The sequence below is a fragment of the Channa argus genome, chromosome 18, assembly GCF_033026475.1.
Source record: "Channa argus isolate prfri chromosome 18, Channa argus male v1.0, whole genome shotgun sequence".
Taxonomy (NCBI): Eukaryota; Metazoa; Chordata; class Actinopteri; order Anabantiformes; family Channidae; genus Channa; species Channa argus.
The window spans coordinates 12,519,286-12,532,336 of record NC_090214.1 but is presented as its reverse complement, the minus strand read 5'-3'; the positions used below and the strand labels follow the sequence as shown (position 1 = coordinate 12,532,336).

At 39.1% G+C, this 13,051-nt stretch overlaps 1 protein-coding gene across 5 annotated transcripts in view; it reads right to left on the bottom strand.

Annotated features, from left to right (window-relative positions):
• Positions 1 to 112: 112 nt before the first annotated feature.
• Positions 113 to 13,051, bottom strand: part of sardh (sarcosine dehydrogenase) — a 34,780-nt gene continuing 21,841 nt past the window's right edge. For all 5 annotated transcript variants that reach the window (XM_067484084.1, XM_067484086.1, XM_067484083.1 and 2 more), the window contains exons 15-22: positions 12,882 to 13,020; positions 9,633 to 9,746; positions 9,221 to 9,368; positions 6,031 to 6,124; positions 3,978 to 4,140; positions 3,608 to 3,776; positions 3,169 to 3,304; positions 113 to 1,276 (exon numbers count right to left, since the gene is read on the bottom strand). In XM_067484084.1, coding sequence (XP_067340185.1) covers positions 1,148 to 1,276; positions 3,169 to 3,304; positions 3,608 to 3,776; positions 3,978 to 4,140; positions 6,031 to 6,124; positions 9,221 to 9,368; positions 9,633 to 9,746; positions 12,882 to 13,020 — 1,092 coding nt within the window. In that variant the 3' untranslated portion in view covers positions 113 to 1,147. The remainder of the gene's footprint in view (positions 1,277 to 3,168; positions 3,305 to 3,607; positions 3,777 to 3,977; positions 4,141 to 6,030; positions 6,125 to 9,220; positions 9,369 to 9,632; positions 9,747 to 12,881; positions 13,021 to 13,051) is intronic.

Sequence of the window (13,051 nt, the reverse complement as noted above, 5' to 3'; positions counted from 1 at the left end):
GTGGTTTTCCTTCAGCATTAACCACATTATTATAAGTGGATGTAAACATATGGAAAATGTCATTTATAATTACATAAAATTGCATTTCATAGATGACTTGTAGGCACTGATGTAAACAGAGAAACACAATTTATTACTGTATTGTTCACCTGCATTTAGGACATGAATCATTTATCAAGGTATTAAACTGGTGAGTTCTCTTTTTTCCTTGTTTAAGTCAGTTTTCTTCTTAAAGCAGATGAAAGCATAGTAAGATATCTTCATGGGAGCTGCCTTAACAGGAAGTAAAGATCTTCTAACAAGCAAATATGTTGCTCACAGTTTATACTTTAAAAGGCTCTATACATTTTTAATGTTAAGTCTCTACCAAAGAACCTTTACAGACTTAATTAACATTTGTGATTATGCTCAGCACTAATTACTTCAGTGCTGCAGTACAGCCCTACCATAGTGCTTGCAACTGTGCTGCACCAATCCCATATTTTGAAGTGAAAGCTTTCTTAATGAGGCTTAAGCCATTTTCAATGCCCCTTGTGCCATTGCTTCACAGTAAAACCTCTCATAGAAAAAAAAGCAGAAGCCTGCTGAGCTGCTTCACAGTGAAGCAGATGCACAAAATGTTGACTTTGATTTAACAGCAAAACAAGACAAACGAAAGCTCTTAAGCTTGTAAGAATCTGCAGTTACATAGCAGAATCTGCAAACAGCAGTGACATATTTAACTCCAAAGAGCATAGCAGCAGCGCGATGAATCCAAAAACAAGGGGAACCAATCTGTAACAACTGCTTTCTGATAACTGGTCTCTTTTTCTGTCATTCTTCTTCAGCAGTGTTTTGTCCCCAGCTGCTACACTTTGCCTTGGGGTGTTTTTTTACTCCCTCTCTCTCGGACTCAGATAAACAGCCTGTCTGCCTCAGATTTAGATACCACGCAAGGAGGAAAACCACTGTTTAGTCATTCTTATCACCAAAAGCATCAGTCATTGTAATCTCACAACACTGTTGAGAATATTTTCATTCCCTGATACAATACTCCATGTTCTCACTTCTTTGATTACTGGAGATAGTGGGACAGGTAAAGAATAAAACAACTGCACCTGTATGTACAAAAACAGTTGCACCTCTCTAAGTCAATTTGTGATCCTTCTCAAGCATAGATGCCTTTGACGCGTTTATTCTCAGGGTCAAATGGAGTCTTGAGGTGGGCCTTGGCCTCGTATGTCACTCCCATCCTCTCCAGGGTAAACTTCCCACTCTTTATAAAATCAGCACTAACCTAAAAAAGAAAGATAGAGAGACATGGATTGTAAAACAAAGGGGGCAAGAAAAGAAGAAAAATGACTAAAAACTAAGAGCGGGAAAGGATTTTCAAATTTGGTAGACATGGATTAAAACAGAGAGAAAATGAGATGACCAATTAATCCACACTCTTTGTAAAAGTAGTCTTCCCAATTGATTCAGCAATCCAGAAAGGACAATTTCACAGCGTTCCTATCTGACAAAAGAGAACAGCACAGGAATTATAAAACGCTGAAAGCAATTAATTGACTCACGAGTCAATGTCAGCTCTGTCGTACCACAAAGAGCTGACTTTTACCTTTTTCCCATTGTAGCCCTCCAACTGGTCTGTTACTCTATCACACACTCACAGTTCTGCAGCCCTAAAATTGATACCTGGTTTCTAAAGTGAAACAGATTTCACTGAACTGTATAAACTACAATTTGCCACAAATTCCTACAGTGGCATGATAAAATGTCAGTGTTCTCCTTTCATCAAAAAAGCCACGAACAGCACCTACTAAAAACATTTACACAAAATGTCTGCAATAAGGTAATTTACAAAGAACACAGTGTTACATGTTAAAAATGCAATTCATTAATGCACCACTTTATCAATAACTTTGTAAAAACATTAAATGCTCAAATCAGAATATCTACTCTTAGTGAAATACAAATATATTTTAGTATTATTTTACATGTTTCTAACCTGGACATGTCTCCTTTCTCTTCCCTTAAAATATGTGTTTTTTGGTAAGAAGCTGAAATTTCCTTTACATAAAATTGCACTTAACACAGTAATTAGTGATTTCTTAGTGCGTCTGGATTTCAGTAGGTAAAGTAGGCATTTGAGTTTCAAAAGAATGTAATTTATTGATTATAACAAAGAAAAAAAAAGAAAAAGAGGGAATTAACTATGTTAGTTGTGTTGACACTGGCATGCAATAATATGTTTTCTAACTTGTCTACCATTACAAGTCACTGCCAAATCCCCACCCCAAAGTAAACCTTAACTCAATTCACAACTAACAGTCCTTTTAAAGGTGTGTGATGAGGGGAGGACCAGCCAAAGCATCATCACTCTCATTACCTAAAACTCAAACTGGTTTTACAGTTCATAGTCATATAGGGACAAGGACACACATATATATAGACACACACACACACACACACATACACACACCTGATATGCTCTGTAATACTGGGTGACAGAATACCAGATCTGACAGACCTGTGTGTGTATGCCTGAATTTCAGCTCAAGTGCATTTCAAAGCTAAAGTGCACAACAAAGTCAGGAGTCAATCCACTTTGTTTTGCTGGTCATAAATGGGGGTGGATATTAAAAAATGAGCATGCACACAAACATTAAATTAGTGTGTGGCAAACAGTATAGTATGTGTTTTTACTGAGCACATACACCAAGAATTACAAATCTAAACTTTGAGAAAATAAAGGAGGGTTGCAATATCTTTCAAAATTAAACATAAAGAATATAGTCTTTGCCTTTCAGCACACAACATCAATGGTGTCTTTTTTGCTGCTGTAATCTTTCTCTCTGATGGTTCTCTATCAGGTGGGAAACACATAAAAAACTGTACACTGGCCAATAAAATATGTTATTCAGTGTAAAATCAATGGTGAGACCAGACTGACAGACAGCTTGAGGCTATGACTGAAAGTACCTGAAACCCCTAAACAAAGGACTAAGGAGACTGATGTAGCATCCTAACTCACACTGTCTACACCTGCTGGTTAATGTGGTTTGTAAAGATAAATGAGGCTGAATATAAGACCATGAGATCAGACAATGCTGAAAACAAAACCTAATGTATTAAACAAAGAACAACAAGTGTATCGGAGAACTGTTGGTGTGTGCTTAAGGGCCTTACCACTCCTCCATCTGGGTTGCGGACATATCCATAACCAATAGTTTTGTCAATAAAGAAGCCATAGTCAGCTCGCCGTAGGTGTCCAACAGGAACTCCGTCACGAAAAATGGCCTCCAAACCAAACATTGGCACTTTCCTTCAAGACCGAAAAAGAGGAAAAAAAAACAAGGGAGTGTAGTATTGTTTTATTTTGACTTTTTCAAAACCCAGTGCCATCTTACGGAGCCTGAGGTAAAAAACAACGTGATTTACTGATTCTGTTACCTGCAATATGTACAATAGCTTTACTGCTGCAAATATTCAAATCACAGCTTTATCAGTTTTTACTTTAGGTGCCTTTTTCCCATTATTTTAAGACTTAAAAAAAAAAACATTTGTCTAGAAAAACTTGTGCTGCCATAAAGACATTTTATCATCTCACAACAGAGGCTTTACTGACTCATCAATGGTGAAGCAGACAATGCGCCTCCTCAGCCCCTCTTCCTTCTGTTTCTCCAGTCCATCACGGCCCTGGAACATGATTGAACTCTTTAGTTTGCAGGTGAAGGCTAGCCCTGCCTCCAAAGGTGTGTCATCTGGGCGAAGGTCAGCGTGCCAATGTCTGTATCCTAACAAAAAAGACAAGGCAAAAAGGACCACTAAGCAAAAAATTTCTAGTATTTGTTTTTTACAATTTTTTTTTGACAAATGTTCTGTGCAGTAATTTTAAACATGCACTGACCGACTCCTATCCTCATCATGATTTATATACTACGTAAATTCAGATACTTGGCTGTGTTACTTTGAAATGACCACTTATTGAAAGGCACCTTTTTCTATGCTGAGTGAGTCGATGGCTCTGTAACCTGAGTTGATGATGCCATACTTTGCACCGGCAGCCATGACAGCACGGTAGACTGGAAGGCAAGCGTCTTTGGGAATGTGCAGCTCCCAGCCGAGCTCTCCCACAAACGACAGGCGCATAGCTCGCACCTGGACAAGAGAAGGGCAGACAAGAGGCTTTGTGAGCTGGAAAGAGATATGTAGAGGAACAAGATGCCATACCTCTTATTGTTCTAACACACACCCAAATCCACCCACACCTTTAAAGACCAAATCTACTTGTCTTGCATTTCAATACTAGAAGCAGTTACAGGGTGCTTCTGCTAAAGAGAGAAAAACAAGCCAGAAAGCAGAGAAAAGGGTTAAGAACAAAAAGGTTAGACATAGATAAGATATGGTGCACATCAAAGAAAACAGGGAAACTAGTCTCTTTGGAAAAATAGATGTCAACAGTGAATAATAAAAAAATTAAAAAAACTTATACAGACTTAAATCCCTACTATCCCAACCACCAAGCAGCTGTAGATCAATGACTGTACCTGCAACTACAGGAGTGCACCCTGTCGGTTTCCTCTTGCTGACACAATTGATCTTGCATTTTTTTTGTAACATGCAAACATGTTGCAGCATGTTACAGACTGAAGCATATAACTAATAAAGATAATAGGATGCACATTCTGTAGACAAGCCATAGCAGCCAGCAGAATGATTCGTAGTGGATACTTTATGTAATGCTTTTTGCAAAAAGGGCTACAACACAGGGATTTAAAAGGTTTACTTTCTGTCAATCCTAAGAATTACACCCAAGTTGACAAGTAGCAGAATGATTTAATTCCAAAAAGGTATTTGAAAGACAATTGAAAGAGAAAGAGGAAATAGGTGAGAGAATGTAAAAAGGGGTGAAAAATGAGGAGAGAAAACTCTCTCCAACATTTTCCATAGTGTGTGATATGACAGCCAGGCCATCTGGACAGCCAGGGATCACCCTGGGCCCCATATGTATGGCATGAAACTCTGGGGAGAACAGTACAGTACGTGTTGGCCTGCGCTTATTCACACACACTCCACCAGATACACAGGCGACAAAGTTAAACACAAGGAAACACATGAAGGCTTCATGCACACTGTCCCTCAGATACACGGAGCGCACACACAAGAACAGAAATGCATATCAACACAAATCTATGTGACCCGACATTAATGTCAGCACACTCGCTATAACAGGCGGAAAAAAAGAGAGAGAAGCAGAGAAAGAAAAAGAGAGAGTGTCTAATGAGCTCTGAGAGAGCAGAGGGCAGAGAGAGAGCTCTGTTCTCACAGCAGTGCAGTCATTAAAATGTCACCCAGACAAGGCCAACAAACCAGCTGGAACACAGAACAAGCAACTCAGGAACACACACACACAATCCTGCAGAGTTGTGAGAAGATGCTGACTGTAACGACTGGAGCGTTGTATAATTCATGCAAGATGAAGAGTGTGTGTGGACATATGTGTCGCTGCATGTGCTGGTAGAGCATGGTCTTTTTGTTCTGAACCCAGAAGCTCCGTAGAGGTCAACTTGAGAAGCTGAGCCTACTTATCTTACATCATTGTTACATTTACCGTAAACTACAAGTAAGTATAAATGTAGAATCTTTCCAGTGCTCGTAAACAATAGGACTGTAAATATAGTTTTGGGTTGTTAGACCTCAGGGGCAGAAGCAAAAAAAAGACAAATGCAAGAAAGAGGTCGCTATACCAGAAAATGTGAACAGACATGACATCTAAGTCATACACAATAACACTGAGACACGACATTTGTCCCACACAGATGACAATTTCTGTTGAACCTTTGAAATAATTAACCTGTTTCACTCAACAGCATGTGATTTGCATGGAAGTGTCTTCTAATTAACTGCATTCTTTATTTACTAGCACTAACAGGGTTATTTTGAAGCTGACAAATGCACCACATCCAATTACTGTAGAAATTAGTTGAGGTACCCAATGTGTGTGCGCACACGCATGTGTGTGTTTGAAAGGGGGGGGGGGGTACTCACCTGATGTCCCACTGCATTGACAACTTTATGGGTGGAGAAAGGGAAAGCTTCATTGCTCAGGTCTATGTCCAACACTTCCTGAAGTACTTCTCGACTGGACAGAAAAAGGAAAGAAAATTAACCAAAAAAATTTGCACCACTTGTTAGTTATTCAAAACAATTTTGGACTTTACACCTATGCTACTGTACTGTACTGGAAAAAGATGAAGATCACATTACTATTAATTTCCTGGGGATCTTATATTTGCTGTAGAAATAAACCATCTCCCCTTCTCACATGCTCTAAAAATCAATATTACATAAAGATGAGTCAACAGAAAAACGAACTATGTTTAGCTTAATTCTCTTCTTGTATATTTGTGAGTGGGCAGGTAGAAAATACAATGCACAAGGTCAGTTCTGGAAGATATTTTTGCAACTGTGTGGCAGAAAGCCAGGGTAGAAGATATTTGGGGAAGAGCTTTGGTTTAAATTTGTGCATCTATGTGAGTGTCCTATTTCCGTGAAAGCATTTGATGTGGTCGTGGTTGGATGTAGGAATGGTCATACATGTGAATAAAACATTTCTTGCATATATGCATGTGTGCATGCATGCATGCGTGTGCTTGGATGATGCACAGGCCGATATTTTCCTCAGGCTGTCCTCCAAGTTCCGTCCTCTCTCAAATAAGGCTTTGTTCACTGAACTCAAGAGCCCAAGAGGATATAGCCTAATTAGCTATATAATCAGTGGATAGCTGTGTGTATATGTGTGTGTGTGTCTATGCTTGTTTATTGTAAATGGGTCTTGCAACCGCCAATTTGTTTCACTAACTTGCCACTCAATTCTGGCTCTCAGATGTTGATCAGAGAATGGACACACACACGCACACACACAGGACTCTCTTAAAGTATATTAAATTTAATATATATTATGCATGAGATTCATAATTACAGGAAAGCAAAGCAAGCAAGCGCCAGCTCCATCCTTTGGCACATCTGAGAGTGAATATGCACGTTTAGAGACTCCCCTCTGCAGAAACATTGCATGAGACACCTCTGGGAGGGAAAATAAACACATTTCCATAAACACTGTAATTTTGTCTCTCCTCAAGCTTTAAAAAGATCAATTTGCTTTGTAAGAAGACAAAACCACAATGTTGGACTGTTGATTTTCTGCATTTTCTTATATGTGGAAATAGAAGCTGAGAATTGCTACAGTGCTGTGCAGAGGCAAGACAGACACTAATCTTGTTTGTATTGTTAACAAACACACACACACACACACACACACTCAGAAGCTGCTGAGTGCACTTTGGTTGCTAAAAATAAATAAATAAATAAATGGAAATATACAAAACTCAATGAGCTCCATTATCAACATCATATTGTGTGTGTGTGCGTGTGTAATGAAACGTGCACACACACACACACACACACACACACACACACACACACACACACACACACACACACACACACAGACAAAACTGCTGATATTAGTGACGCACTGATTTCTGGTTTGACATAAACTATAAAAGCAAGAGATAGAGAAATCTGAAAAAGGGGAATTGGACACCAAGAATAGGTGATTGACCAAGAAGGGAGCAGTGATAAGAGAAGAGAGTGAGACAGAGCTGGTATGAACTACAGAGCATAAGGCGAAAAAAAACAAAACTTTGGAGAACAGAAGATGAGAAAAGCCTCAAGGAGAAGAAATCAACACAGCCCACACAGAGAACAGTGTGGCATAACCCTGCTGCTGCTGGTAAGAAAGAAGAACAAAGACAAGAGGGCAGTGAGGTGGAGAGGAGAGGAGGTGAGAGGGCAAGAAAAAGATAGACGAGGAGTTCAACGAATGAGATTACGAAGAGGTAAAGACAGCTCAGCTTGCTCTTTGAGTGAAGAACAAAGGGAAATGTAGGAATTCAGAAGAAGAAAGAAAGGGTGGAGTACCTCCCATATCTGAATGTGCAGCACCATTTTCAGCAGCACATTACTCGAGATGAAGAAATCAATGCATGATGGCCCTGATTTATGGACAGTGAAAAGGAATATTGTGACATTTTCAGTTGGCTAATTTGACTATCAATCCCACAATAGCTAAACCACAAAACTGGAGTTCAGTGGAGGAAAATGAATGGATACAGCATTAACAATAAAACTATATACTAAACATTTTTTAGGTGAAATGCTTAAATTGTGAAGATTTCTTTCTTTTGTATATTTCGTGCCACATAAAGTGGGAACTTTTGTGTTTTGAAATGTTTGGAAAAAACTTTGGAAAATTATCAACATTTTTATTTTGTTGCGGCTTTATGATTTTCTACACCAAATGGTTGACAGTACTCAGAAAGGGGAAAAATAGCTCTTACTTGCGAGCCCCTGCAATCCTTACATGAAACTATAGGTCTAGCGGCCCACACACTGACAGCTGCAGAGTGAACAGACACAAGAACAAGAGCTTTCATACATAAATCCAGTTTGACAGCATTCATATAGCAGATTGCTGTCATAACTTAATCCCTCATTGCCCCCATTCAGGGACCCAACCTTTGCAACTTTGGATCCCTGCTAAGCTGTATAATGTATTATGTGACGTAATACTATATATTTGGCAAACTGAGTTTTTACATTTCGTTCATAAAAGTCGCTACTTCAGTGTTTGCATTCTGGGAATTATAGACTGTGCAGATAAATGTGATTGTATGGATTAAAATAAATTCTAATACAATTAATGCTAATATAATTAATTCAATTGCATTAACTTAACCATGTGTTTCTTTGGAAAATGTATTCAAGTCTGTGCAGGTTTAGATCCAGTTGCTACATCTAATTTACTTTGCAGGGTTTATAGTGTCAGGAAACCGTCAATGGCTACATTAAACTGCAGCATTAACCTTGTACCCTGCTGCTTCGGTCCGTTTGCAGTCCACCCCCATCGCTGCTCACCTCCTATACTTTTGGCAAAGTCTTGAGAATTGCCACTTAACCTGTTCTCCGCCTATTGATCGAAGCGTTCAACGTTTTCCAACCTCTTGTGCCCAAGATGGGGATCATATCCTCTCTTTATATCAATCATTCACCAGCTTATCGCCACTGCTCTACCCCAACCGTTGCTCTCACTCCCTCCTTTTAACCTTTGTCAACTAGATATCTAAATCATGACAAGTATTTCTAGTCTTTCTGGCTCCTTTACTTCTTTTCCCACCTCTTGGGTCCCTGGATGCTTATCATCCCCATGTCCTCGGAATGGTCTGTCAATTGGCAACGAAAGCCTTGGTCCTGAAGAACTGACCTAATGTGGTTCCAGTTGTGTTCTGCTACACCACCTCCGACAGCGAGGTAGTATGCATCACCTAGGGCAAAATTGGGAGAAGTACAAAATTAGGCGACTATGGCAACTTTTTCACCACAGTCAAACACAGCAATATGCTGTATAATGTTGTACTATATATAATGGAGTGAAAACAATAAATCCAAATTAGGTAACAAATGAGTGACAGATTCTGTACATTCAGCAAGAAATCAAATACATTAAAATGACATAATACCAACAAGATGGAATCATAAATGCAGCAACAATATAAATATGAAATTAACACACACACTTCATTTCTCACCGTTAGATTCCGGTGCCAGGGGCAGGTTGGCAGCACCAGGCTCCAGTCTGCTCACTGTCAGGTCAGACTCTGTTCCCCCTCTTTTATTCAACATGCAGGTATACACGGTGGAGCCTGAAGTACACACATAAACAATGCTTGTGCATACTGTCTAGGCCAATTTTATGTGTGCAGTCTATTGGAACCAAGCCAACAAAAACAATTCTTAGGTCAACCCTGTTTTTGTAACTGATTTTTATGAATATATGCTTTTGCTTGACTGTTTGCACTTCCCTACACCTCATGCGTGAATTTCCATAAATTTTTTTTAAACTTTCACAAGTCTGCTGTTCTTAAAGGGCAATTATTATCAATCTCTTCCTTCAGGGAAGCTCCAGCAATATGTAAATAATGTCTTTGTAAGTAATAGTTACAAAGAAACTAACTTAAATATGAGCCCTTTGATATTAATAGTTCTGCTGGGAACATTACCAGTCATAACGAAGACACGCTAAAAATAATTTCCTAGTGAATGATGTCTATCTCTGATTACAAGAGACACAAAATAAAAACATGGCTCATCCATTGGCTAAAGGAGCTGATATCTGTAGTGACATGTTAATCTTTGACTGCCCCTCAGCCAGCTCACATCTTTATGAATAATTGATGTTACAGTTTCATTCTGTTGCTGGCATTAAAGGAAACTGTGTTTGAATGTGTTATCAAAGCATAGGTCAGCCTCAAAGAATGAAATATTCTCTGAGCAAGCCTGACTCTTACTGTTGCTGTGCTTTGAGAGCTGGGAGCAAGGAGACAGAAAGGGCAAGTTTGGATGATGTCTGTTTTTGATAAAGCTACCCCCACAGTTAATGTGAGCTCGGGTGGTCATAATGACTGGAGAATAATTAAGTCAACAGAAGCACAGAACATGAATTAATGCACTACAATAAAAGATATCACACAGGTAAACATTTTGTGGTGTTTGTCTTACAACAGGTAAACAAGCTTTAAGGAGAACCCAAAAACTTTAGGTATCACTGTGTAAAGGTCTCTTGGATTAGTACTAATATGTGACACATAATGTGCTGTCTGAGAAACAGCTGAAGTGATACCACTTGAGTAAGTGTAACCCTGCTTATGTACTCGGGGCTGAAGACGTGAGCCCATCCAACCTCTAACCTGCTACATAATCTGCCTGGGGCTAGAGGTTTGAGGCTCCATTAGCTGGTACTACAAAAACACACCCAAACCTTTGACAAAGACTGTCGACCCTTCATCCTTGTGAGTGTATACTCATTGGCCGCTTCATTAGGTACACCTGTACTGTGTAATGCAATCCAATACAGGAGCTCTGTCATTAATTCTACTTTTACAAGGTTAACTTTCTGTTACAATAAATGAGGAAGCCAAAACATGAGAAATAACTCTTATGCACTCCAAGAGAACTTCATCACCTACTATGTCCTCAATTATAAACACATACCTAAACTTAGAAAAAAATGAGAAAATATAACCTTGTAAAAGTAGAATTAATGGAGAGAGCTGCAGTATTGGTCAGAAATAGATTGTAAAGGTGTACCTAATGAAGTGGCCAGTGAATGTGAATTTGCCAATAGGTAGATCTCCAGGAGCTGTCTCAAGCCGTTTGCAGAGAGCAACAAAAACAAATGGGGTCAAGAAAAAAACTGCTTTCAGAAGACACATTAACATGAAATTGGTAAACCTTTATAATACTGGCCAGGGCTATAAAATATTTTAACCTGACCTGACAAAGTCATAAGAGGCAATTGGAATAAAAGTGTATGAGGGGATGATGGACGCTTGCTAAGGTTGTGGGGGTGTGGGTCTGCGTCAGGAGGGCAACACAGTGGTGGAGTCGTTAGTGCTGACTGGCTTTATGTGTTGAGATTGCATGTCCCTCCCGTGCTTATGTGGGTTTCCTCTGGGCTCCTCTGGAGTCCAAAGACATGCGTGTTCGGTTAATTGCTGACTCTAAATTGCCAGTAGTCAAGACTGTGAGTGTGAATGGTTGTCTGTCTGTGTTGGCCCTGAAATAAACTGGTGACTTGTCCAAGGTGGACCCCACTTCCTCGTCATTGACAGCTGAGACCAACACCAGCCCCCTGAGACCCTTCACAGGATAAGCAGTTAATGTAATGGATGGGCACCTGCAAGAAGCACCAGAGCAGTGCATAAAATTAAAGGAAGAATAAATGTTGTCCAAAGCTTCTTACCATCAGTCAGAAAGCTAAAATGAAGAGGCAGTCATTCAACGAGACAATGGTCCAAAGCACAAAGCAAAGTCAACTCAGGAATGGTTTGAAAAGAATAAGGAGGATGTTTTCCCATAGATTTCATGGTTTCAAGACTTAAATATCATTGAAAACCTGTAAACAGATATAAAGAAGGCTGGACACAACTAGGCTAAAATTACATCTGAAAGGATAAAAGAGAGGGTACACAAAGAGGCTGGAGGAGGTTAGAAAAGGCAAAGAAAGGACATTTAAAGTATTTTCATCTCCTTTAGAAAACTTTTACAATTATACAATTATTTATTTTATTTATTTTTTGCACGCTGTTTGACCATGTTTTCTAGTAACGAAGGGATATTTGTACTAGCTGAAGATGTATCAAATATTATGTTGATGGTAAATTCTTTGATTTGCATTTTCAGAGTAAGAGGATGAAATGTTTTGCCCTCAACTGTATCGTGTAGCCATTACATGGAAAATACTCTGTATTTAGAGTATTTGTGATACCACACTTGAAGTTTATATAAACACATCATATATGCATTGTATTGTAATAGTCTAGTTCCATACCAATGAGTATCACCAAAGTCAGCCATTGTCAGGTCCTACATAAAGTGTCTGACAGTGTCAGACAAAAGCAATGTGAGGTAAGTGGAAATAAATATTTAATAGAGTATTTGCAGCCGTGCTTATTTTCACATTGCTACAAAAATGTCACAGCAGGTAGCAAGCATAGCTGTCAACTTGGTAGTTTTAAAAGTAAACAATAGGCAATCAATACCCCCTTGAACCTCTAAGATACTGTAGCATTGAAAACTGCTTTCTCAGAGCTTTACTTGCTGAGGTTATTCAGAACTGTGCTTTGAGATTTTGTGGAAACATGGACGGGTTTTCATGTATTGACATTTTGTTTGGCCTTTCTACTCATATATGTGCCCTCATCATTCTTTAAATCTTTTTCCCATCTGCATTTGTGTGTATGTGTGAGTGAGTTTGCTTTAGCTGCAGTCAGACTGACCTGGCTTCTTGTTGACATCAGCAGTGAACAGCCAATCAGCTGCCTTCTTTGCATCTGGTCCAGTGAGATAGAACTTTCCAAAGTAGGACATGTCAAACACAGCTACACTGTGTCTACATGAAAGGCACTCATTCTTAATCTGCATTATAAAACAAAAAGAATATGAAAAG